This window comes from Schistocerca piceifrons, chromosome 7 (genome assembly GCF_021461385.2).
Source record: "Schistocerca piceifrons isolate TAMUIC-IGC-003096 chromosome 7, iqSchPice1.1, whole genome shotgun sequence".
In the NCBI taxonomy this organism is placed as follows: Eukaryota; Metazoa; Arthropoda; class Insecta; order Orthoptera; family Acrididae; genus Schistocerca; species Schistocerca piceifrons.
The window spans coordinates 587,019,320-587,043,684 of NC_060144.1; the positions used below are offsets into that span (position 1 = coordinate 587,019,320).

The 24,365-nt window shown below is 45.4% G+C and overlaps 1 protein-coding gene across 1 annotated transcript in view; it reads left to right on the forward strand.

Moving 5' to 3' along the window:
• LOC124709099 (torso-like protein) overlaps positions 1–24,365 on the forward strand; it is a 110,029-nt gene that overhangs the window by 28,908 nt on the left and 56,756 nt on the right. Inside the window, exons 3-4 of the mRNA XM_047240747.1 lie at positions 2,477–2,758; positions 14,974–15,069. Coding sequence (XP_047096703.1) covers positions 2,477–2,758; positions 14,974–15,069 — 378 coding nt within the window. The remainder of the gene's footprint in view (positions 1–2,476; positions 2,759–14,973; positions 15,070–24,365) is intronic.

The window sequence follows — 24,365 nt, forward strand, 5'->3', positions numbered from 1 at the left end:
TGTAGATAAAGAGCAATCCTGTACGGACATTCCGTTCTCTACATCTGCTATGCGCCGCTCCTTCGATGTGATGCTGCTGAAAATTATCTTACAGGCGACTTTAACAACTTGTAGGACAAAGACACATATGGCAGGGACGGTACAGTGAACAGTAGAACTCGTATACGATGAAGAAACATTCGGTCTTGGTTGCAGGGATGGCTGTGTTATTTATTTACCAATGACGCCTTTCGCCTGATTCACGCATCTTTAGATTGGCTGAATATTAGTTGGCGTTAGGTAAATGGGATACTGAGCACACAGAACGTCCCAACAAATATCTGCCCTCGTCAAATGCCTGGAAACATTGCACGCTGCCCTTGTGGAGACATGCGATGTAATCTAATGAATGCAGAACAGGATTAGTCTTTGTAGGTCTGCTCCTGTTCTGCATTCATTAGATTACGTCGCATGTCTCCACAAGGGCAGCGTGCAATGTTTCCAGACATTTGACGAGGGCAGATATTTGTTGGGATCGTTCTGTGTGCTCGGTATCCCATTTACCTAACGCCAATTAATATTCAGCCAATCTAAAGATGCGTGAATCAGGCGAAACCGTCACTGGTAAATAAATAACAGATGCATCCCTGCAACCAAGACTGACTTGTTTGTTCACCGTATACGAGTATTACTGGTTGCTGCACCATCCCTGCCATGTACTGGAAAACGTCGCTGTCCTTCAAGTTGTTAAAGTCGTCTGTAAGATAATTTTCATCAACGTCACATCGAGGAATACTTTGCACCAGTGGAAGCACAGCTGGAGGCGACAGGTTCCATCTGTGTACTGCTGATGGAAGCAGTCCAGTCCTCTAGCTACCTATTCATTGTGCCACGCGGGGTAGCCGCGCGGTGTCGGGCACCTTATCACGGTCCCCGCGGCTCCCCCGTCAGAGGTTCGAGTCCTCCCTCGGGCATGAATATGTGTGTTGTCTTTAGCGTAAGTTAGTTTAAGTTAGATTAAGTAGTGCGTACGCTTAGGGACTGATGATGTCAGCAGTTTGGCCCCATAAGACCTTAGCACAAATTTCCAAAAATTTTTAATCATCATCATCGTCATAATTGTAGAGTTCCAGTTTCCCAGGTACTGTTAATGAGCCTCTTCCACTGCCTTTTGTTCATGTCTGATCTGTCACGAAGAATGTCATTCACTGTCTTTCCTCTAGCGGCGAGGTCATCCTTAATCGTGTGCATCTAATGGGTTTTGGGTCTTCCTTCTACCATTCTTTCAAAATTTATTCGGGCTCTTCCTGCACGCTGCAATCTAGCTGTCTAATGCCAGCTACAAGGTGACAATTATTGATCTGTATGAAATAAAATCGTGTTATAACTTCTGCGTTAGGACGTTCAACGTGCACTGTTGTGCGCGGAACATGATGGGAATTACTATGCGCATGTATGATCTGTTTCAGCGCCGAAACCTACTTTCATTTGGATGGTTCGTCAGTAAGCAAAATTGGCACATTTGGGGGACTGAGAATCCGCATTTCACGATCGAGAAGTCTCTTAACCCTCAACGGGTGACTGTGTGGTGTGCAGTGTACAGTCACGGATTAATCGGTGGGATATTCCTTGATGGCGTGGTGAGTACTGAACGGTGCAGGATGTTTTTGGAGGATGACTGGATCTCCATTATCCAAAGGGACCCTGATTTCAACAAGATGTGGTTCATGCAAGACCGAGCTCGACCCCATTGTAGCATGAGAGTGTTTGATGTCCTGGAGGGGCACTTTGTGGACCGCATTCTGGCTCTGGTACACGCAGAGGCAGCTGGCATGGTCCTCCATTGGCTGCCATATTCCCTGGATCTAAACACATGGCGACTAGTTTTCGTGGGGCTATATCAAAGACAGTGTCTACAGCAGTAACCCCAAAACCACTGCTGATCTGAAAACAGCCATTCAGGAGGTCATCGACAGCATCGATGTTGCGACACTTTAGCGGGTCATGCAGAATTTCGCTATTCGCCTGCGCCACATTATCGCCAATGAAATGAAATGATCGTATGGTATTGTTGGCCGGGAGGCCTCATGAGGGGAAGTTCGGCTGCCGTATTGCAAGTCACTTTGGCGACTTGCGAGTCAGTGATGATGAAATGATGATGAAGAACACACAACACCCAGTCATCACGAGGCAGAGAAAATCCCTGGCCCCGCCGTGAATCGAACCCGTGACCCCGTGCGCCGGGAGCGAGAACGCTACCGCAAGACCACGGTGTATCAAACATGTCGTAACCTATATCCGAATGTCTGTAGTGACGTTTACATGTCGAATGAAGTGTGTGCGCGCAGCAGTTTGTAACTAATCTACGTTTTTTTTCATACAGTTCAGTAATTGTCACCCTGTATTTTAAATGAGAGTGTAGTAGGAGGTGAGACGGTAAGCTCGGGGAGAAGCCCTCCTTTTTCTGACGCCGCGGCGCGGCCGGCGGTGTGCGCAGGGCGACTTCCACATGGAGTTCTGCGACAACCTGAAGCAGCTGATGCAGGCGTACTTCCGCGACTTCTCGGTGGAGCGCCTGGAGCGGCCGTGGCGCGCCTTCTCGGGCGGCTGGTCGCGCGCCTCGCTGTCGCGCCACCTGGGCATCGCGTCCACGTTCGCGTCCGGCGCCGCCCAGCACTGCTACGTGCTGGTCAGGGTGGCCCGGCACCGCCGGCGCGCCGCCCTCGCCCAGGGAGCGCCGCTCACGCTGCTGGACGCCGTGCGCCACGAGGCCGACAAGGTGAGCGAGCGCATATAGCGAGGGCACCGCCGCGGCGGGGGCAGGGCAGGGGAGGGCTGTCAGCGGCACAATCCGCCGCTCCTCAGCCAAGTGACACGACAACTGAAACAAGAATAAAATGATACATACATAAGGCGACAAAAAGGGGGAACATAAAACAGAGTAAGGGGAGAAAATGGAGGTAAAAATACACTGATATGGAGACGTCCATGGGGGACAGTTAAAACTCACCAGAAAGTTAAAAAACACAGTTGGCGATTCTTAAAACACAGAGAAGACACTGAATGCACATGCACGGGTTAAAACTTGGGCACAGTATTAAAAACACTCCGGAAAAACACACTTAAAACCCACTTGGAGCACACACGACAAAGAATAAAACTGCCAGGTGGGACCTGCCGAGGGAAAGGTCAGAGAGGATGGAAAAGAAGGGGAGAGCAAGGGGCAGCAAGGGGAAGTGGCAGGGTGAAGAGACTAGGGGCATCAGCGGGTACACGGAGAGGCAGGAGACACGTGGGGTGGGAGATGAAGAGGGAAGACAGGACAGGAGGGAGTGCAGAGACACTGAAAGGAGGCACAAAAGAGGGAGGGGGAGTGGGAGGCGGAAGCCACTGAGGAGGAGGGAGGGGGAGGAGAGGGAGCCCTGAGGAGGAGGCAGGAATATGGGGTTAGAGTTGGTAGGAAGGGTAGATGTCAGGGCGAAGCTCATCATCCGAGAGGGGTAGACGGTGGAAGTTGTGTTGGGAAAGGAGATGGAGGGTGTGTAGATGGAGAGAGGGTGGGACACAACGGTAAAGCGGCGGCAACTGGTTGGGGGTGGAGAGGAGGGAAGACAACAGGGGGTGAGGGGGATCGAGGTGGCGGACAATATACAGGGTGAGTCACCTAACATTACCGCTGGATATATTTCGTAAACCACATCAAATACTGGCAATCGATTCCACAGACCGAACGTGGGGAGAGGGGCTAGTGTAATTGGTTAATACAAACCACAAAAAAATGCACGGAAGTATGTTTTTTAACACAAACCTACGTTTTTTAAATGGAACCCCGTTAGTTTTGTTAGCACATCTGAACATATAAACAAATACGTAATCAGTGCCGTTTGTTGCATTGTAAAATGTTAATTACATCCGGAGATATTGTAACCTAAAGTTGACGCATGAGTACCACTCCTCTGCTGTTTGATCGTGTGTATCGGGATCCAAAGGGAACGGTTATGAACCTTAGGTACAGAAGAGACTGGAACAGCACATTACGTCCACATGCTAACACCTTTTTATTGGTCTTTTTCACTGACGCACATATACATTACCATGAGGGGTGAGGTACGCATACACACGTGGTTTCCGTTTTCAATTACGGAGTGGAATAGTGTGTGTCCCGACATGTCAGGGCAATAGATGTTCAATGTGGTGGCCATCATTTGATGCACACAATTGCAATCTCTGGCGTAATGAGTGTCGTACACGCCGCAGTACATCTGGTGTAATGTCGCCGCAGGCTGCCACAATACGTTGTTTCATATCCTCTGGGGTTGTAGGCACATCACGGTACACATTCTCCTTTAACGTACCCCACAGAAAGAAGTGCAGAGGTGTAAGATCAAGAGAACGGGCTGGCCAATTAATGCGTCCTCCACGTCCTATGAAACGCTTGTCGAACATCCTGTCAAGGGTCAGCCTAGTGTTAATTGCGGAATGTGCAGGTGCACCATCATGCTGATACCACATACGTCGACGCGTTTCCAGTGGGACATTTTCGAGCAACGTTGGCAGATCATTCTGTAGAAACGGGATGTATGTTGCAGCTGTTTGGGCCCCTGCAATGAAGTGAGGACCAATGAGGTGGTCGCCAATGATTCCCCACCATACATTTACAGTCCACGGTCGCTGTCGCTCTACCTGTCTGAGTCAGCGAGGATTGTCCACGGACCAGTAATACATGTTCCGTAGATTCACTGCCCCGTGGTTTGTGAAACCCACTTCATCGGTAAACAGGTAGAACTGCAGCGCATTCTCTGTTAATGCCCATTGACAGAATTGCACTCGATGATTAAAGTCATCACCATGTAATTGCTGATGTAGCGACACATGAAACGGGTGAAAGCGGTGACGATGCAGTATGCGCATGACACTACTTTGACTCAGTCCACCGGCTCTCGCAATGTCCCGTGTACTCATGTGTGGGTTCATGGCAACAGCAGCTAACACACCAACTGCACCCACTTCTCTTGTGACGGGCGTGTTACGGACCCGTTTGCGTGCTACGACCATACCTGTTGCATACAGTTGGCGGTAGAAGTTTTGCACTGTGCGGCACGTTGGATGCTCTCTGTCCGGGTACCGTTCTGCATACACCCTGCAGGCTTCATCTGCATTTCATCGACACTCGCCATAGATGAGTCGCAGGTCCGAATCCTGCCTCGGGCATGGATGTGTGTGATGTCCTTAGGTTAGTTAGGTTTAAGTAGTTCTAAGTTCTAGGGGACTGATGACCACAGTAGTTAAGTCCCATAGTGCTCAGAGCCATTTGAACCATTTTTTTTCCTCGGCTGTTAGCCAGTCAGCGACGCTATCACCATTGGGCACTCTCTCCCTCTATATAGGCTCTCTAAGACACGCGCGGGGTTCTGCTGGAGATCTTTGAAGTTATCGATGCTCGGTTTCCTCACAGCCTGTTCCCGATGCTCGATTCCAACGGCAAGAGCTTTACGCCAGAGACAAAGCAGGTTTACTGTTCGGGCTACGTAAGTTTTCCTCGATTCCTACTTCCAGACCGAAATAGCACAGCTCCATCACCTGCTGCAGCAAGTGATGCTAATACGACACATACAGACACGCTAGAATTATTTTAAGAAATTTTATTTAATCGTGTGGCTAGCGCCCGCCGTCTGGCAGGCCGTTCGCCGGGTGCCGGTCTTCCAATTTGACGCCACTTCGGCGACCTGCAGTCGATGAGGATCATAGGACGATGATGAGGACAGCACAACACCCAGTCCCTGGGCAGAGAAAACTCCCCGAACCAGCCGGGAATCGAACCCGGGCCCTTAGGATTGACATTCTGTCGCGCTGACCACTCAGCTACCGCGGGCGTACATTTTAAGAAAAAAGATATGTAAACAAAGGAGACAGGTTGCCGATATCTTGTCTGAAACATTTGTAAACTTACTTTCAGGTTGTAATAACACAATTTTCAAATAGACACTGAAAAGCACTTCTATGTACGCTTCACAGTTACAACTAAAACTGTAACTGTCACTGCAGACAACAAACATTCAGCTACCGATTACACAGGTCACTAAAATCTTTTCCTCTAATGAGATTATTTTCCTTAAAACGGCGATCTTTTTCGTCAGTTAATCTCGGTAGATCTCCACTACCTCCTCAAAATGTACACTACTGACCATTAAAATTGCTACACCACAAAGATGACGTGGTAAAGACGTGAAATTTAACCGACAGGAAGAAGATGCTGTGATATGCAAATGATTAGCTTTTCAGAACATTAACACAAGGTTGGCGCCGGTGGCGACACCTACAAAGTGCTGACATCAGGAAAGTTTCATACACAAATAGCAGTTGACCGGCGTTGCCTGGTGAAACGTTGTTGTGATGCCTCGTGTAAGGAGGAGAAATGCGTACTATCACGTTTCCGACTGTGATAAAGGTCGGATTGTAGCCTATCGCGATTGCGGTTTATCGTATCGCGACATTGCTGCTCGCGTTGGTCGAGATCCAATGAGTGTTGGCAGAATATGGAATCGGTGGGTTCAGGAGCCGGCCGGAGTGGCCGAGCGGTTCTGGGCGCTACAGTCTGGAACCGCGTGGCCGCTACGGTTCGAATCCTGCCTCGGGCATGGATGTGTGTGATCTTAGCTTAGTTAGGTTTAAGTAGTTCTAAGTTCTAGGGGACTTATGACCACAGCAGTTGAGTCCCATAGTGCTCAGAGCCATTTTTTTGGGTTCAGGAGGGTTGCTGGATCCCAACGGTCATATATCACTAGCATTCGAGATGACAGGCATCTTATCCGCATGGCTGTAACGGATCGTGCAGCCACGTCTCGATCCCTGAGCCAACAGATGGGGACGTTTTGAAGACAACAACCATCTGCACGAACAGTTCGACGTCGTTTCCAGTAGCATGGACTTTCAACTCCGAGACCATGGCTGCGGTTACCCTTGGCGCTGCATCACAGACAGGAGCGCCTGCGATGGTGTACTCAACGAAGAAACCTAGGTGCACACCGAGCGAGGTGGCGCAGTGGTTAGCACACTGGACTCGCATTTGGGAGGACGACGGTTCAATCCCGTCTCCGGCCATCCTGATTTAGGTTTTCCGTGATTTCCCTAAATCGTTTCAGGCAAATGCCGGGATGGTTCCTTGAAAGGGCACGGCCGATTTCCTTCCCAATCCTTCCCTAACCCGAGATTGCGCTCCGTCTCAATGACCTCGTTGTCGACGGGACGTTAAACACTAACCACCACCACCACCTAGGTGCACGAATGGCAGAACGTCATTTTTTCGGATGAATCCATGTTCTGTTTACAGCATCATGATGGTCGCATCCGTGTTTGGCGACTTCGCAGTGAACGCACATTGGAAGCGTGTATTCGTCATCGCCATACTGGCGTATCACCCGGCGTGATGGTACGGGGTGCCATTGGTTACACGTGTCGGTCACCTCTTGTTCGCATTGACGGCACTTTGAACAGTGGACGTTACATTTCAGATGTGTTACGACCCGTGGCTCTACCCTTCATTCGATCACTGCGAAACCCTACATTTCATCAGGATAATGCACGACCGCATGTTGCAGGTCCTGTACGGGCCTTTCTGGATACAGAAAATGTTCGACTGCTGCGCTGGCCAGCACATTCTCCAGATCTCTCACCAATTTAAAACGTCTGGTCAATGGTGGCCGAGCAACTGGCTCGTCACAATACGCCAGTCACTACTCTTGATGAACTGTGGTATCGTGCTGAAGCTGCATGGGCACCTGTACCTGTACACGCCATCCAAGCTCTGTTTGACTCAATGTCCAGGCGTATCTAGGCCGTTATTACGGCCAGAGGTGGTTGTTCTGGGTACTGATTTCTCAGGATCTATGCACCCAAATTGCGTGAAAATGTAATCACATGTCAGTTGTAGTATAATATATTTGTCCAATGAATACCCGTTTGTCATCTGCCTTTCTTCTTGGTGTAGCAGTTTTAATGGCCAGTAGTGTAATTTCTTAAATCATTATAACGCGTGTCAAATAAGCAGTTAATGTCACGATCAGCAAGGAGGGGATGTACCCAGAACATCTTGTTCTGTATTCCCTTTTTATTTGGAAATTGCACGCAAAGTTCGTCGCTCTTCTTCTGAGCGCAGACTGAGGGCACTCCTCTGGTGTCGCTGCTGGCGCCCCGTACTGACAGACGTGAGCGCTGTCAGCAGACCTGACGTGGCGTCTCAGTGTGGCAGGGCGCTCGGGCTCTGTGCTGGCTAGACGTATGCAAAGTTGCCCTGCTGATCTCACGTATTTCTTAGTTGCTCTAGAAAGAAATGAATAAGGCATGCGTCACCTACGAAATTAAACAAGATGCTGCTTATTACATGAAATGGGCACTATAAAACATATGAGAAAAATCTAAACTAATGCCGGTTGGTTATAATCAAGGTGAGGTTCTGAACAAAATGAGCAAAAAAAAAAAAAAATAGGCAAAATTCGGATTTTTTTAAATCAAAAACATACAAACGATCTGTTTATCTGTTTGGCGATTATCATTTATCGCGCTTTGAACTTCATTTTAGATATTCAATACAGAAACAACATGATGTCCGTAATTATGGTTTGATCAAGGACCTGCGACTGTGAAGTACGCAGTCTGCGTGCAGTGTAGTCGCTCAGGAGTTACCTGAAGTAAAAAATGGGTAACATCAGTCGATACTACATTTAATTTATGGGAGCTTATACTTAAACGCAATGAAATAACCTTAAATTTAACGATATGGTGCTAACTCCAACTATGAGTTCCATTTTCGGGGGTTTCGTTTGCTCTTTATAGCGTCACAAAAAGTAGTTAATATTAACAAATTTCGTATATTATAGGTATAAGCTCCCAAGAAAAGTGTGAACATTTCAGGCGTTAGAGGTAGAAGCTATTAGGTTGAGGCGTTTATATTTTACGCTGCACGCAATTTTAAAATATCGTTTCTTGGAAAAAACGTGTTTAAAATTTAGGGAAAACTTTTGTATGTATTATTAGTTCAGTTTTCATATAAAAACTTCGTGTCATTATATATTTTTCATGCCGCTGACACCAATCTGAAGTTAGATTTTCAAAATTCAGATTGGCTAATCCAATATGGCGGACTAAAAATTATGTTTCGACCAATTTTGAGCAAAATTTCACCAAAACAAGAGTGTTACCGGTACTTACGTTTAGTCTGCAATTCTAGGACGTTACATCAGCCCTTCCTCTAACTCGATTTCTTCCCGGAGAGCACTCTGCCCGTTCTTCCCGACGAGAAAAGCCTATCTGGCTGAACTGGATATGCTGCGTTTGGCAACCGGCACAGGTTGTTCGTCAGCTTTTTCGGCGAATATGTTGGCATGCACACTGCAGTATAAATCATTCTGTGAAGGTGCGTCACGGCACGACGAATTTTCTACCTGAGCCGGCAGTCTGCGACTGAGAGCGTCCATCGGCGGCCGTGACGCTGCTTCGAACAGTGGACTGTAGAAACTTTTGTAATGCATGGATTAAAAGAAACCTTTTCGTCTCAACATTCTAGACATATATAGCTTTGAAAAAATACAATAAAAGTCGCATTTTCGACCGTTTTGATTTAGAATCTGGCCTTAAACTGACGGAGTTCCGAGTGCTGCAGTACGGGCTATACACATCGCAGGACGCTGAAACATCGTAGGTGTGAAACTTCCTGGCAGATTAATACTGTGTGCCCTACCGAGACTCGAACTCGGGAAATTTGCCATGTTTGTACCTGATGGCAGAAAATGGAACTATTACTTTTTCCGCGTACTTCACGAGCACTTCAATTAATAAAGATACCTATGATGCTCCAGTGTCCTGTGGTGTATACACCCCGCTGCTGTGCAGCACTCACAGCACTGTCAGTTTTATTATAACCACCTGGTATCTTGGCAAAGCTGATTTAAATATGTAGGGTCTGATTGTACTAAATGTATATCTTTTCAGAACAATTATAAAAGCGAACTCGTACCGCCATTGCCAAAATGTTAGTGTTATACTAAAAACAGATAGTGCTAGAGAAGGGTATAGATTTGCGTATGTGTTCCGAGTTGGAGGGGTATTGATCGTAAAATTTGCAGCTAAATTTTCGGAATGAGGCCCGAAGTTATCGACAGTCTGTACAAATTATTTGACTGTCCCTACAGCTCGTCTTCCTGTTGTGGCTAGATCTCACCATCTTATCTGCAGGTGTGGGTTGAAGTCCCGGCAAAATTAGTAGTTTCTGCATTACAGCTCAGGCGGTAAATTTCGTTAAGTCGCCCGCTCATTTGCTTGGAGAGGCACCTGGCTGCTCCTGGCGACGAAGAACCCCAGCGGGGAAGAAGTGGTATTGTGGCGACTGCTTCCTAAAGGGGAACCCCCTAGTTTGTTCGTCACGCCATACGGTTGGCTAAACTATGGATATTCCAAGTGCCAACCAGTAAAAAGATGCCTTAAAAGAAACTGGTCTCCTCCCCGGACTCCTATTTCAGGCAGGTAACCGGTAATACTCTCCCAAAGACTTGGAACTGAAACAAAATTGTCTCCTGCTCTCTTTCCGGCTTCGTCTGTGGTCATTGAGGTGGGACCTCGGTAGGACAATAGAGTTTCTCTCTCCAAATATAAATTATTGGTGTTAGCCAGTCCTGGCTGATCACAAATTGTGTTAAACATTTGATTTTTGTTGTTCCTGGGTTCGGCAGCATCCCACGGCATCAAAGATGACCTAAATCAGGGGTCTCGCTCCACTTGCTGATATTATCTGTTGGGTCGGTGTATTTCGGAGTTCTGCTTTTTACATTATGTTCGTAACGGTGTACTTCTGGGCCTCGCCGATAATGACATTTCTGCTCTTTCCGCACTCAGGTTGTTAAAAACAGACTCTGAGGGTGATCCCACACTACAGGAGACAGTATACATATTCTAACTTCTGGTTCTTCAAATCAAGGCCGGCTGACCTCCTTCGTTGCCGGCAAGCCCTTCTGAGAATTATGTAATAAAATGGAACACCTACAGCCGTCCCTTACGATGCTATTTCTTCTTCTTCTTTTTCTTGTTTCGAATGGGCCTACTTTGGACTGAACGGGTCTACCTTGGACCACGCTTGTTCAGCTGTTGGGCTTTGATCTTTGCCCAGTACTGTCGCATCCCCTGGCGATGTAACTCCTTCCTTTTTTCAATCCAGGGGGTATCTTTCCTTCGGGGCCTTTCCTGAAATTCTCGGACTTCAGGTATGTCTTGTAGACTGTCTGTTCTGGAAATCAGTTACTCCCAATTCTTCAATGTCCTTTTCAGTTTTTGTCAGCCACGTTGTACGAACTTTCGATGTTATTTATTATGTGGCTGCCAGTTTCGGTGCTTCAGTGCTCCATCTTCAGGCCTTAACTGACGCCGAGAGGGTTAACTCCACACGTATACACGATTCATCAGTAGCCAGCATCTATTCGAAGACTGTGTCTCAAAGCATCAGCTATCAGCTCAGTTGGTAGATGATGGCTGGAGACAGCCATAAAAAATGAACACCTTTATCTTTCTATGCTAGCTCTGAATTAGTTTTTGCAGGCGCCATCCTTTGCTATGTGGGTGAATGTTAGCAAAACATTTTAGCATCTGGTAGAGGAAGTTGGCGACTTAAGTTTCGTGAAAAATCCTTCAGCAACGAAAAAGGCTTTACTTAAATGTTTGCCACACTAGTTTGCTTATCATATCCGTCACACTGACTAACCTATTTCACGATTGTACGAAACAAGCTGCCCTTCTTTGAACTTTTCCCATGTCCTCCGTCAAGCCTATCTGGTAGGGGTTCCATACTCTGTAACAGTTCTCCAGAAGAGGATGGACATCTGTAGACTAGGCAGTTTCTTTAGAAAATTTGTCGAATCGTGTAAGTATTCTGACAATAAAATGGAGTCTTTGGTTGTCCTTCTCCACAACGTTTTCTATGTGATCATTCCAATCCCATGAGCCATACAAACCTGTGACCACTCGTGCTGCCCTCCTCTGTATACATCCGTTATCCCCCGTAAGTTTTTATTTGGAGCGGCTCACATACTTGATTAATATTCTAGCATGGATCACACAAGTGATTTTTAAGTAATCTGCTTTGTAGACTCATTGCATTTGCCAAGTGTTCTACCAACAAACCGAAGTCTGCGGCTTGCTTTACCCACGACAAGAGGCTGTGTGATCATTCCATTTCACGTCCCTACAAAATGTTACATCCAGGTACTTGTACGAACTGACCGATTCTAGTTGTGTTTCATTGATACTGTAGCCGTAGGGATAATAGGTTTCTTTCGTACTGTCAAGAGCACGATTTCACATTTGCCAACATTTAAAACACGTTTCCAAACTTGGCACCACTTTGAAATCTAATCGAGAACTGAATGAATATTTGTGCAGCTTTTTTCAGGCAATACGCCATTGTAGGTAACTACACCATCTGCGAAAAATCTGAAGTTAGTATTAATGTTAGTTGCAAGCCCATTAACGTACAACACGAACTGCAAAGGTGCCATTACGCTTTTCGTGATCACTCCTATATCTGTCAATGACTCTGGATGCAAAATAACATGCTGCGTCTCCTCTCTACCAAGAAATCCTCAGCTTAGTCACAAATTGCATGTGTCACTTCCATACGATCTTATTTTTGATAATAAGCCTAGATGTGGTGCAGAGGCAAATGTTTTTCGGAAATCTAGAAATGATGTATCTACCTGACCGACTTAATCCGTGGCTTTCAAGATGTTGAGTGAGAAAAGGACGAGCTGGGTTTCGCACGATCGATGTTTTCGGAATATATGCTGGCTGATGAAATAATTTTGAATAGAGTACAGTTTGTACTGCAGACCTGGCTATATAGTTAATGCTGTGGAATCAACTGGGCCTATAAGCACAAGCCTAATACTGTATACCTACAGAGTTGCCCAATAATCCAACGAGCGACGGGGATGGAATCGCGGGGCTTTGGTTTCGTAGGCTGGCAGTTACCCACTGAGCCAGTGAGACACACAATGTGCACCATTAGGCGCCTGTAAGATTTTAATTTTATAGTAGTAACACGTAAATTCTTTGTCTGAAATAAGTCCTGCATCTGGAGGTCGGCCAGGTGCTAGCGTCGAAGAAATTAATCAACTGATTGATTCCAGAAGTTGTCCGTTTTTATATATCTTCTTCTTCTTCTTCTTCTTCTTCTTGCGTCACGGCGTCTGTAGGACCACAGGTAGCCCATTCGTGGACTGCATTTTCCTCTTCTTCTCCCAGAACCTCTTCATTCTTTCTCTTCTTCTCTCCTCCTCTTCTTCCGAGATCTTCAGTGTCCTTTTCTCCTGTCTGTTCCTGTCTTTTCCTGTATTCTTCTTTGTCGTCTATCTCCGGCGTATTGGGCGGTGTATATTTGTTCCTCCAATTTTCCTTTCCTTTGACCTCGATCCCCAATTCCAACTAGTCCTTCCGAAGTTCAACAACCCACTTGGTTCCTGTCTTTCCTCTTGTCCTCCCTGTTGTTTCCCACACTCTCCTCATCATTCTGTCCATACTCATCCTAACTACATGTCCAGCAAACCTTGCCCTTTTGAGTCTGATTTCCCCAGATATTGTTCTCATGTTCCGGTACAATTCTTCACTAGGTCTTCGCATCCACCTCTCTCCACCTCTTTTGGGACCTAGTATTTTTCTCAGTATTTTTCTCTCTTCTTTCTCTAGTTGTTTTGACCCATTTCTTCCTAGTGTCATCGTCTCAACAACATATAATACTGAATTCCTCACCGTTGCCTTGTAGTGGCTTATCTTTGCCTCTGTGGATATATTCTTTTTATTGTATATCTCTCTCGTCATACAGAAGGCTGACCTCATCTTCAGTGCCTCTGTTATTCCCTCCTTTGCCCTATTCCTTCCTGTTATAAATTCTCCCAAGTATTTAAATTTGTTCACCATTTGCACAGTGCCTTCCGGTGTTTCCCAGTCTGCAGTGGTATGTAATGTCTTTGTCTTGTTACAGGCGACTCTGTCACACCTTTCTGGCTACTTTACTTAAGTTGTCGAGTTGTGTCTTTGCTTCTTCTTCCGCCTCACTTACTATTGCTATGTCGTCTGCAAAGGCTAGGCAGTCCACTTGACCCCTCTTTCCCTTTTTGTCCCCCACATGGTTCTTTGGTATTCCCATTTCCTCGTTTATTGCTCTCCACTGCCTCATCACTTCGTCCAGTGCTATATTGAGCATCAATGGTGACAATCTGTCTCCCTGTTTAAGACCAGTCTTGATCTCAGATTCTTCTGACAGTGGTCCCCTGAATCTCATCCCTGGTTTTGTGTCTGTCAGAATTTCTTTTATGAGTTCTTGTGTAATTCCATAAGTCCTCTGTTCTTTAGGATCCTAATAAGAGTCTGTCTGTCGATGGAGTTATATGCCTTTGTGAAGTCCACGAAGGTTATTACTGTCTTTTTGTTTTTTAAGGCCCTATGTTCTATCAGTTGCTTCTGGATAAATATCTGTTCTATACACCGTCTTCCATTCCTGAATCCCGCTTTTTATATGTCAGTACACTCCTCACAATCGCAAAGTTCAAACTACTAGAAATATGTGACTACGAAGTCTTTCGCGACAGAGTCCTTGCATAAAAAGTTCTCGGTTTACCTGCCGCGTCAAATTTGCATAAAATCCCAAGCTTTCGGTGACTACCTCCGTCATCTTCGTAAGGGGTAAAACTGACTGTCGTGGACCGGTGAGGCTTCCGCTTCTATAAGGAGCGGACGGCTTCTCATTGGCTGAATGACGTCACAGTGAAAACGGCGCGTACATAGGTGGCGGCCTCTATGTCCATAGATTTTGTTTGCGCACTTGAAATATGAAAAATAGTTGCTCTATAGAAAAGGGCAGTTAGTTCCAGTTCGAGACGCCTCTGTGTGGTGGAGTTGCGGCTGCCCCCTCTCCCGCAGTTTTGTTTACACGGCGTGTTGCACGTCTGTTTGCAGGTGGTTCCGGGCGACACGGCCTCCGTGGTGAACTTCGTGCGGAGTTTCGGCAGCCATTACGTGGCCGCCTACGTCACCGGGAACTCCCTGTACCAGGTGAGCGCTTTGTTGTTGTTGTGGGAACTACCGGCCTTCCCGTGGCTGGTTAGTCACTTGTCGGTAGGCGTGGGACATCGAGAGATAAATATCGATATTCGATATAACCGAATATTATAGTACTAAACATCGATATCGATCATTAACGGAATAAATAACATCGATATTTCAGCACAATGGTGCTAAAGATTTAGTTAGTTTTAAAATGTATATTTCAACTTAGGGTAGCACATGTTATTTAAAACTTCGAGGATGGTCTTTATGAATTACTAAATAATTAAGGAAATCCAAATTTAATTTTACTTTATTTTACGTAGAGAAATCTTTGGAAGAAAATATTTAAAAAAATGTTTCAGCATATGAAAAAATGGACAGCTGAAATCACTCAAAATACAGGTAACATAAATGAAAAACTATCAGTTCCTCAACTTACTTCTAAAGAACTTAAGAAATTAATTTCTTGGCATGTTTTGCTATTAATTCACTTCTTTGAACAGAAATCACCAGCTTTTGAAAATATTCTTTCTGCTGGATCTTAAGTCTCAACAACTGTCATTTTGTTTAAAATGTTTCCACACGTCACTTTTCAGAGATATTTCCTTTTTTGGTCTTCACACTGTTAAATCACTAATACAACCACACAAATATCAACGAAAAACAAAAATAGAAGTGGTTTCGAGAATTACATTTTAAATATTTCTAACAACCTTATTTTCTAGTGACAGTTTACTAAAGTACACAATTGACAACAATCGAAATTTCTATAAGAACGACAATGTAATAAACTGTATGTGCTGTTCTTACGCCGCAAATATTTCATACGAAAAAGAAAGTCAGAATAGTCCGGGAGTCAATATTTTCAGATGGCACACGCAGATGTGAAGGGGTTACGATGTGCTTGGTACACGGCGATCCCCCTTTGTGATGGTCGGACGCGGTCGACCAGAACTGTGGTGATGAGTATGCGTAACCTTACGGTCCCTTGCACCATCCCCTGTAGACACGTTGGACAGTCCGTGTTGGTACAGCAACATAACGGACAACATCATTCGCTGTGTGGACATGGGCATGTTGAAACCCAGTATCTCCTGGTCCTGTGTCACTTCCGAATGCCCACAAATCTGGATATTGCACGATTCGACCAGCCGGCCAAATGGAGGCCCACAATGAAGTCTCTGATGAAGCTGTCAGAACCGATTACGCAGCCTACCCGTGTCTTGAACAGTGAACACTGAACGTCTAACGCTCTTCACACATCTTATATACCCTAACACAGGGCTTCCCTGCCTTTTCAGCTGGCGGACCCCTGCTTTAGTCGAAAATCCATGGCAGACCTCTAGTCAGTCAAGAGCACAGTAACTTCATAACTTCAAATTTCAGAGCGAAACCCAGGGGAACTGAAAGCTTCTTAATGCAGGTGCCATGTTCCCAATGACCCCACCCCTCCCACCCCACGTAGTTTCAATAGTCTTTGGTTTAGAGATGAATGAAAACAAGTTGAAATTAACGATCCAATTTGAATTCCCGCTGTTTCCAGACACTTACTAGTGGATTTACTCCCTTTGTTCAACACACTATAGCCTGATTAAAATTACTTGCTAATTGAAATTTCACACGATGGAGCTTTCTTCCTCCAAGAGCAATCAACCTCACGTCCAAACTGTTTGCTGTTGACAAGCTGTCACTTATGGTCTGTTCACTTCCACTATTTGGCTACTGTTGTGTAAGGAGCATGCATATTTCGTAACAGTCGTGTGTGTGTGTGTGTGTGTGTGTGTGTGTGTGTGTGTGTGTGTGTGTGTGGTTTTTCGTGAAATCGAAAGAAAAATGTTGAAATGTATGTAAAGTCTTCCTTTGGTCGTCCTCCCTTCTTATTCATTTCAACTGGAAACTTCCCTTGTGAAGGCGATGGAGAAACAGCAGCCTTCTTCAATGATCCTGACTTCAGCCACCGATCCACGTTAGAAGTAATAAACTGGTCAAAAATCGACTTATGAAACAGGTAGTGCACTGACAAGGCAAGTTTAACATTTAATGATGCCTGGGGCTGCATACGTGCCAGCGAGCGCTGTGATTGGTGGACAAAGCTCGCTCCGCGCATGCGTAAAAGGTTTCAGCGCATCCAGCACCGTGAGCCAGCGCACAAACGACCCCCGTATTGTTGCTACACAGTCGATCAGAGAAGCCGCATTCTCCGGCACTAAACTGTGTATACGTTCTCACATAGGAACCGCAAAGGCTGCTTGGGGATACGACCTGAAGTAAAAGTACACATGTTTTTCACACGAAAAAAAATAGTGGTGAATTTGATTTTCACATTTTTATTCAATAATTTTACTCATTATTTTACACGATTTGGTGAAAGGTGGCCGCGGACCCCCTAGAAAGAGCGGACCACACGTTGGGAAGCCCTGCCCTAACAGGTCTGGTAACAACACTGTTGAACTCTGGTGGCCGTTGTACCTGTCGAGCAACTCGAATCGTACAGATATCCGCCGACGGCGTATTCGTGTGCCAAGTTGCGTTGACACCTGACCATGCTTGACTGTTTTGCCTGGCAGTGTGTTTTGCCTGGTGAGCTCACAGTGAGAAACTGGTCGTGTGAGGGCAAGATGGGGAATTATACACCGTGTAAGTAAGAAGATTACTGGGGAGATGTCGGCACAGGTGTGAGGTGCGGTGGCAGGCGTCCTTGCGTCGCAGACGCGAGGTCGACGCATCGAGCGCAGTGCTGGGGCGCGGTGCGTGACGCAGCAGACGCCGGCCGGCACGCGACACGTGGGACAGCTGAGGTAGGGGCGGGGCGCCGCCGGCGTTGGTCCCGAGTGTGCGCGCCGTTCACCAGAGTGAGCGCCCAGAGCCGGGGAACCAGAAGGTCGCGCGGAGTCCGCCTGTTCTCCTGGCCGCGATTTGCGAGCTTCGGCCGTTGAGCAACGGCGCAGCGCGCAGTCCCGCAGCAGAGAGCTTCAGACGACGATCCGCGCTGTCATCGGGCCGTTTCCCCGTGCGACAACACGCCGGGACGTCTCTCCTGGGTTCATCTGATAACGCTCTCACAAGAGCGAGCGATCCGTGCCAAGTGAACTGCTCTGCCTGACAAAGACAGTGAAGCCCCCAGAGGCAACACCGACTCAAAGGAAGGCCTCGGCGCTTGTTGGTGACGTCACGTCAGCTAGGCACGGCGAACGCCAGGTCTGTTGCAGGCAGAAACGCCTGGGCGTGCTTATCACTATAAATCTCTTATTTTTGGACAGAATGTTTGGTATTGTTTTGAATTCTGCGGTTTTATTTATATGAAAGATTTTCCCACTATCGTAAAGCTACAAATGAAGATCATAGTTCTGTGTTACTGAATCATGTCGAAACAAACGTAGATCAATATGAGAAGATGCTTTGCCCCATTGCAAGCTTCGGAAATTTTACATTCAAGTAACTATATTTACTTGATCCATTTTGTTATCGAAACTTACCCCAACCCCCTTACAATTAACTCGTTTCTTTTATTTATTTATTTTCGTTTGACATCGTCACTGGAAATGTGAACTAATTTACATGTGTAAATGTCCAACTGTTGCCAGTTATTAGATTACAATCGTTTTCAACGAAAGGAATTTTAAACAGGAAACAAAATAGCTTCATACATCGAAAATACTGCTGAGCTTAAACTTTTTGAAACATGCACATTAGAAAAAATAAATATTCCCCTCTTGCAACTGAAAGGAGAAACTTTATAAGATAAAAAAAATTTATTTGATAAAACGAGTATCTCTCTTTTGCCTCTTCTTCTGGCCCCCACCGCCTCCCCCAACGTGTACAATCGCAAGATATTTCATTAACATTCAGTGCTCCTCACCCCATAGTCAACCAAGATACCTAAAAAAGAGCACCAATATGTTCACAGTTTCTTGTAAAAAGCAACCCAGTACAAACGTAACTTCCTCAGATTTACAAATAAGGTGAAGAAGCACGAATTCTGTTGCTGCTGGACCATGAAGTTGTTTTTGTATGTCAATCCTTAAAACAGGTGGAAATTTAAGTTCAGGGGTACACTATTTGTTAAGAACTGTAATGAATTGCACAATTAATTGATTGCAGAAATCTCTCAGCACAATGTGTGTTGGTCAACTACCGCCAATAGTTTCACATTTTCCTGTGTCAGAGAGGGAGACACCACCATTATGAGTATGCCTGCAACAGACCTGGCGTTCGCCGTGCCTAGCTGAGGTGACGTCACGAACAAGCCCCGAGACCTTCCTTTGAGTCGGTGTTGCCAGAGGATATCCTCAGAGTCAGTGTAACTTCGAACACGTACAAACCATTGGTGGCTGTGTAACGATTAACGTTGCCATTATCCACGAGAGGTAATAGGGCCACCAGAGTGCATTAATGTTGATGCTTTTTAGTGTTGTTTCCAAGCCTCGTATTGTATACTAATAAGGGGTGAAAGGGTCCTGTAGTCCCCTTTCATTATCATTTTCTTTGCTTTCCAGTGATACAAAACTCTCTGGCATGCGGGATGGAATGATTGTGGATGTGTTTCATGTTGCTATACGATGGTTTAGTCTGCTGCAGAGACACAGCGATAGTCGTACAGAATGGCCAACGCTTGTAGTTAGTTTTCAGGTAGGCAAAGAGGTTTGCTGCCCTTGTGTGAAAGTTACCGGTGTTAGGTTGGTGGCGGAAGCCTCATCTCTGGGTTTTCCTGGACACGGGGTCGCGAGGGAGACGTTGGAGTGTGTGAGAAGGTCAGTCTGGTTCCAGCTCGCCGAGCGTCTGCAGCCGATCTCTCTTCGAAGAAGGGTGCGTTGATTTAACCGCGTGGCGCGTTGTCTCATAGCGAGAGGGGAGCTTTTAGCTTTTGGTCTTGCGTCTCGTCTTAAAGATTGTTTTACTTGGTCGCAGCGAGGAATGCAACGTTTCTGCAGACTTTCAGTCTGATTCCTAATGCAGACTTTGGTCTATAAGAAGAACGTAGCATAAAGGAATTGCATACGTTGAAGCGATCTCACGTAGGAAGTGAATCGTCGGTTCAGTGTGAAGGTTTGTGTGCCTGCAACTGCGTGTGTGTACATTCTGTTATTTTCCTAACCTTGCTAATTTTTGCCTCTTGGTGAATCTTCTTTGTTTCATTAGTAGGTGTCCGTTGGTAACCATCCACGTGGGTTAATATTAGAGTTCGTTGGCCCTCTGCCATTACCCGTTGTCTATTCAAATGTGTCCTTTGTAAAATATTAATTGTTCGCGACTGCGTGGTTTAATGTTACTAAAATTTGGCCACGGTACGTAGAAATTGCGTCTTCGTCAACCACCTGACCACACGGGTCTGTCGTGAATCGCGTAGCGTTTCACAAGCAATTGTACTTCGTTATCAGGCAACAGCAGTTATGTAGATGCCTTACATCAATGTTATCAGGAATAAATAATTTTACCTCCAATCTTACCCAGTGTACCGATGTTACGTCTCCGTTACGTACGTCATTTATCTTGTAGTTTTCTTTCTTAGCCCATCCACGGCGTTTCCATGCATACAGGTCCTTTTTATTTTAAACAAGTGCTTTAGAATAGATCTTGTTTTCAGGAATGTTGCTGCAAGCTGCTCTTATGCAAAGTGCCCACGCGCTCTTTGCTTTCTCTTAATATTTGATTCACGTGAACAATGCCAGGATCATATTAATAATTACATCCCATTCTTTATGAGTGATTTTACAGTGACTGTTCTTTTATGAGTTTTACTTATGAATAAATTAAGTAATTTTCCGACTCAGCCCAACCTCTTATTTGTCGTGGGGCTAGAGTTGGTGGCGACCCAATCTTTTACGTTGACTTCAATGTCAGATAGCATTTTCTTATTCAGAGTGCGCTTCATGCCTGTTACAGGGGCATGAACAGATTAAGTTGTTGAGTGAACGACACGAAGATGCCACTGCCTGATAGAGTTTGAATGGGGCTTCATTGCGGGTCCTCATTCGCCCGTCAGGTCGAATTGAGCAATATCCACTTCCGTCGTTTATTGGTAGATCACACTGACCTGATGTTGGTCTGCGTGGGTGCCTGAGAGCTGCCATACTTGTTGTCGAGGTTCGGCTCGGTGACATCCGACCAGCATATAAGAGGATCACCATACTGTGTACCGAGCACATCCCAACCCCTTCACGTGTGTGCCTGCCGCCGTGATCGAATAATGGACTTCTTGTAAAAGTTGTGTCATTCCTGGTCGGAGACAAGCAGCAACCAGATAGAGAATCGCCACCCCACGTGTAGGCTGTCGTTATCATCACAATGCTGCGTTTGGAGTGGTGTCGTGGCTGATAAGTGGTATCGCATTGTGTTCAGCGGTGAAGGTTCCGTGCTGCACCCGGAGTGAGTGTGATGGCTGCTCGGGAAGAGGTCTGGATCTTCCAGTGTTTTGGAGAGGCTCAGCAGCGTTACTCCTGGCGGTATGGTGTGGGGGGCCTTGGGGTGTGACTTCAGGTCGTGGCTTATAGTGACTGAGGGAGCTCTGACGGCGCAGTCGTATATCATGCACATCCAGCGTCGTTATGTGTTACCTCTCAAGCGACAGGTATTTGGTGCCATTTTCTGATATGACAATGCTCTTCCACGTATGACATGTGTTTCTGTGATTTGCCTGCGTGATGGTGAGGTGCTCCCTGGTCTTCAAGATCCCCAGATCGATCCTTGATAGAGTGTGTGTCAGCTCTGCCCCATTACCATTATTCATGATATCAAGGACCAGTTGCAAGAGCTGTGGGCCAGCATACCACATGAGAGGATACATTGTCTTTACTATCTTTCCGAGCCGAATCAGTGCATGTGCACAAGCCAGAGAGGCTGCAACGTCATGCTGGTAACTGGCCTCCTACTGCCATGTCCTTTGCAAATCTCACTGGATATTGTAATCACCGAAAGAACATCATATACCCTCTCAACTGCTCCCCCCACCCCCCACCCACCCCTTTATGCGTGCATCTTGTTTTTGTCACGCGGTGTGCTTAAATCGCACACGTGGAAGTGTGGTTAATAAAGAATTGTCTGGTTCTACCATAGCCATTCACCATCACAATCATTTCCTTCTCACTTACCAGTCAGCGTCGGCTAGAAGTCTACCTTGTTATTTTTGTTGTGGTCTTCAGTCCGAAGACTGGTTATATGCAACTCTCCAGACTCGTCAATCCTGACAGAGTGTCTTCAGTCCCAATTATCTACTGCAACGATGTCCATATGAACCTACTTGGTGTGTTCATTCCTTGTTTTCTTGTTCGCCCTCTGCAATGTTTACTCCTCCCCGCTTCCCCTAGCTCTTCATTACCAAACTGACTATTGTCTCATGCGTCAAGAAGTGCTGTGAAGGTCAATTCATTGATCAAGTTGTGCCATAAATTTTATTCCCAATTTCTCTTTAGTACCCCTCATTAATTACTCGATCTAATCATCGGCATTCTCCTGTAGCATAACGTTTCGAAAGCTGCTATTCTTTTGTTGTCTGAACTGGTTATCATCCGCATTTCAGTTCTGTACAAGTCTACACTCCACACAGATACATTAATAAAAGACTTTCTAACACATTTGTGTTAGATGTTTCTCAGAAATGGTTTTAATACTAATCTATGTCTTCTCTACTTTAACTTCACCAGTTATTTAGCTGCCTAAATAGCAAAACTCGCCTGCTACTTTTAATGTCTCGTTTCCTAATTTAATTCCATCAACATCGCCTGACTTACTTCAACTACGTTCCATTACGTTTGTTTTACTTTTTTATGTTTGTCTTTTAACTCCTTTCGAGACGCTGTCCATTCGATTCAGAAACTCATCGGAGTCCCTTGACATGCCTGATAGAATTATAATGTTGTCAACAAACCTCAAAGTTTCATTTCTTCTCCCTCAACTTTCGTTCCCTTTCTAAATTTCTCCTTTGTTTCCTTCACAGCTTACTAAATGTAAAAATTGAATAACGTAGGGATAGGCTAATACAGTCTCACTCCCTTATCAACTGCTGCTTCCCTTTCAGCTTCTGTCTGGTTTCTCTCCAGGTTTTAGATAATGTTATTCCTGCTACCTTCGTCGTTTCAAACGGTGCATTTTTGCCGACACTGTGAGATTTCATTTGGTAGGTATGCAATGGAACATAAAAGTACTCGACTGAATCCACGATGAACTACCTTGTCGGTGCTATATTGGAAATACTTCCAGAGCTACAGGATGATCGAAAAGTTTACGACATCAAAAATGTGTGTATGTCTGTAATGTAAGGTTGTAACGGGCGTGAGTGCAGGTATTTTTGTATGTAGTATCTTAATATGTACACACATAAGTGTGATGTTCTTTGTGTGCATCGAACAGGCTCCCCAGAAACGCGTCACAAACTTTATGGCCTCATGTTTCCTGCCTCGTCATAGTGCACCAGTAAGTGGATTACACCTGTCAGTATATAGGCTAACCGTTTTGTGTCCACACGTCCACACTTCAGCACTTGACATGCTGCCCAGGAGAGAATGAGCATTAATGGCTTGCTCTTGTCACATTTACTTGGAGATACTGACCAACCTAAAAACATACTACTCTTAATTGCTACAATTATTAGTCAGCAAATGAAGTAAATGTTGTCATATTTTTCATCTTCAACTTTTTTGGTCCTGTCCTCCTCAGTTGCGCGTAATACTACGGTATGTTGATAAGTTTCACTTATGGACCGTCTGACAGCAACTGAATAAAACACAATTTTAGTGCCATACGCGTTTCGCCTTTATTTTCTGCAAGGCATCATCAGTGGCCTGTAATATGTACATAGGTTAGCTATTTTATTTACATTTTTGTCACTGTGCCTATAGGTTATAAATAGTTCTGGTGGTTGGTGTTTCCTATTAAGTAGTACTTAATAGGAAAGTACTGTGACAAAAATGTAAATAAAATAGCTAACATATGTACATATTACAGGCCACTGATGATGCCTTGCAGAAAATAAAGGCGAAACGCGTATGGCACTAAAATTGTGTTTTATTCAGTTGCTGTCAGACGGTCCATAAGTGAAAATCATCAACATACCTTAGTAATATTTTTCAGTACACTGTCCTCATTCACTAATTGAAATATCTGTTGTTACAGTTGTTATATCCTGTATACGTGTATAATGTAGGAGGCTCGTTCAGTACGCAATTCCCCACATTTTTCTTCTCAGAACATATTTATTGTTAAGAGTGAGAATTTGGTGACAAGATACATCAACATGTCTTGCCCCTGTCCTATTTTTCTACGTAGGCTCCATCGCGTTCTATGGTTGTACGCCAACGTCTTGGAAG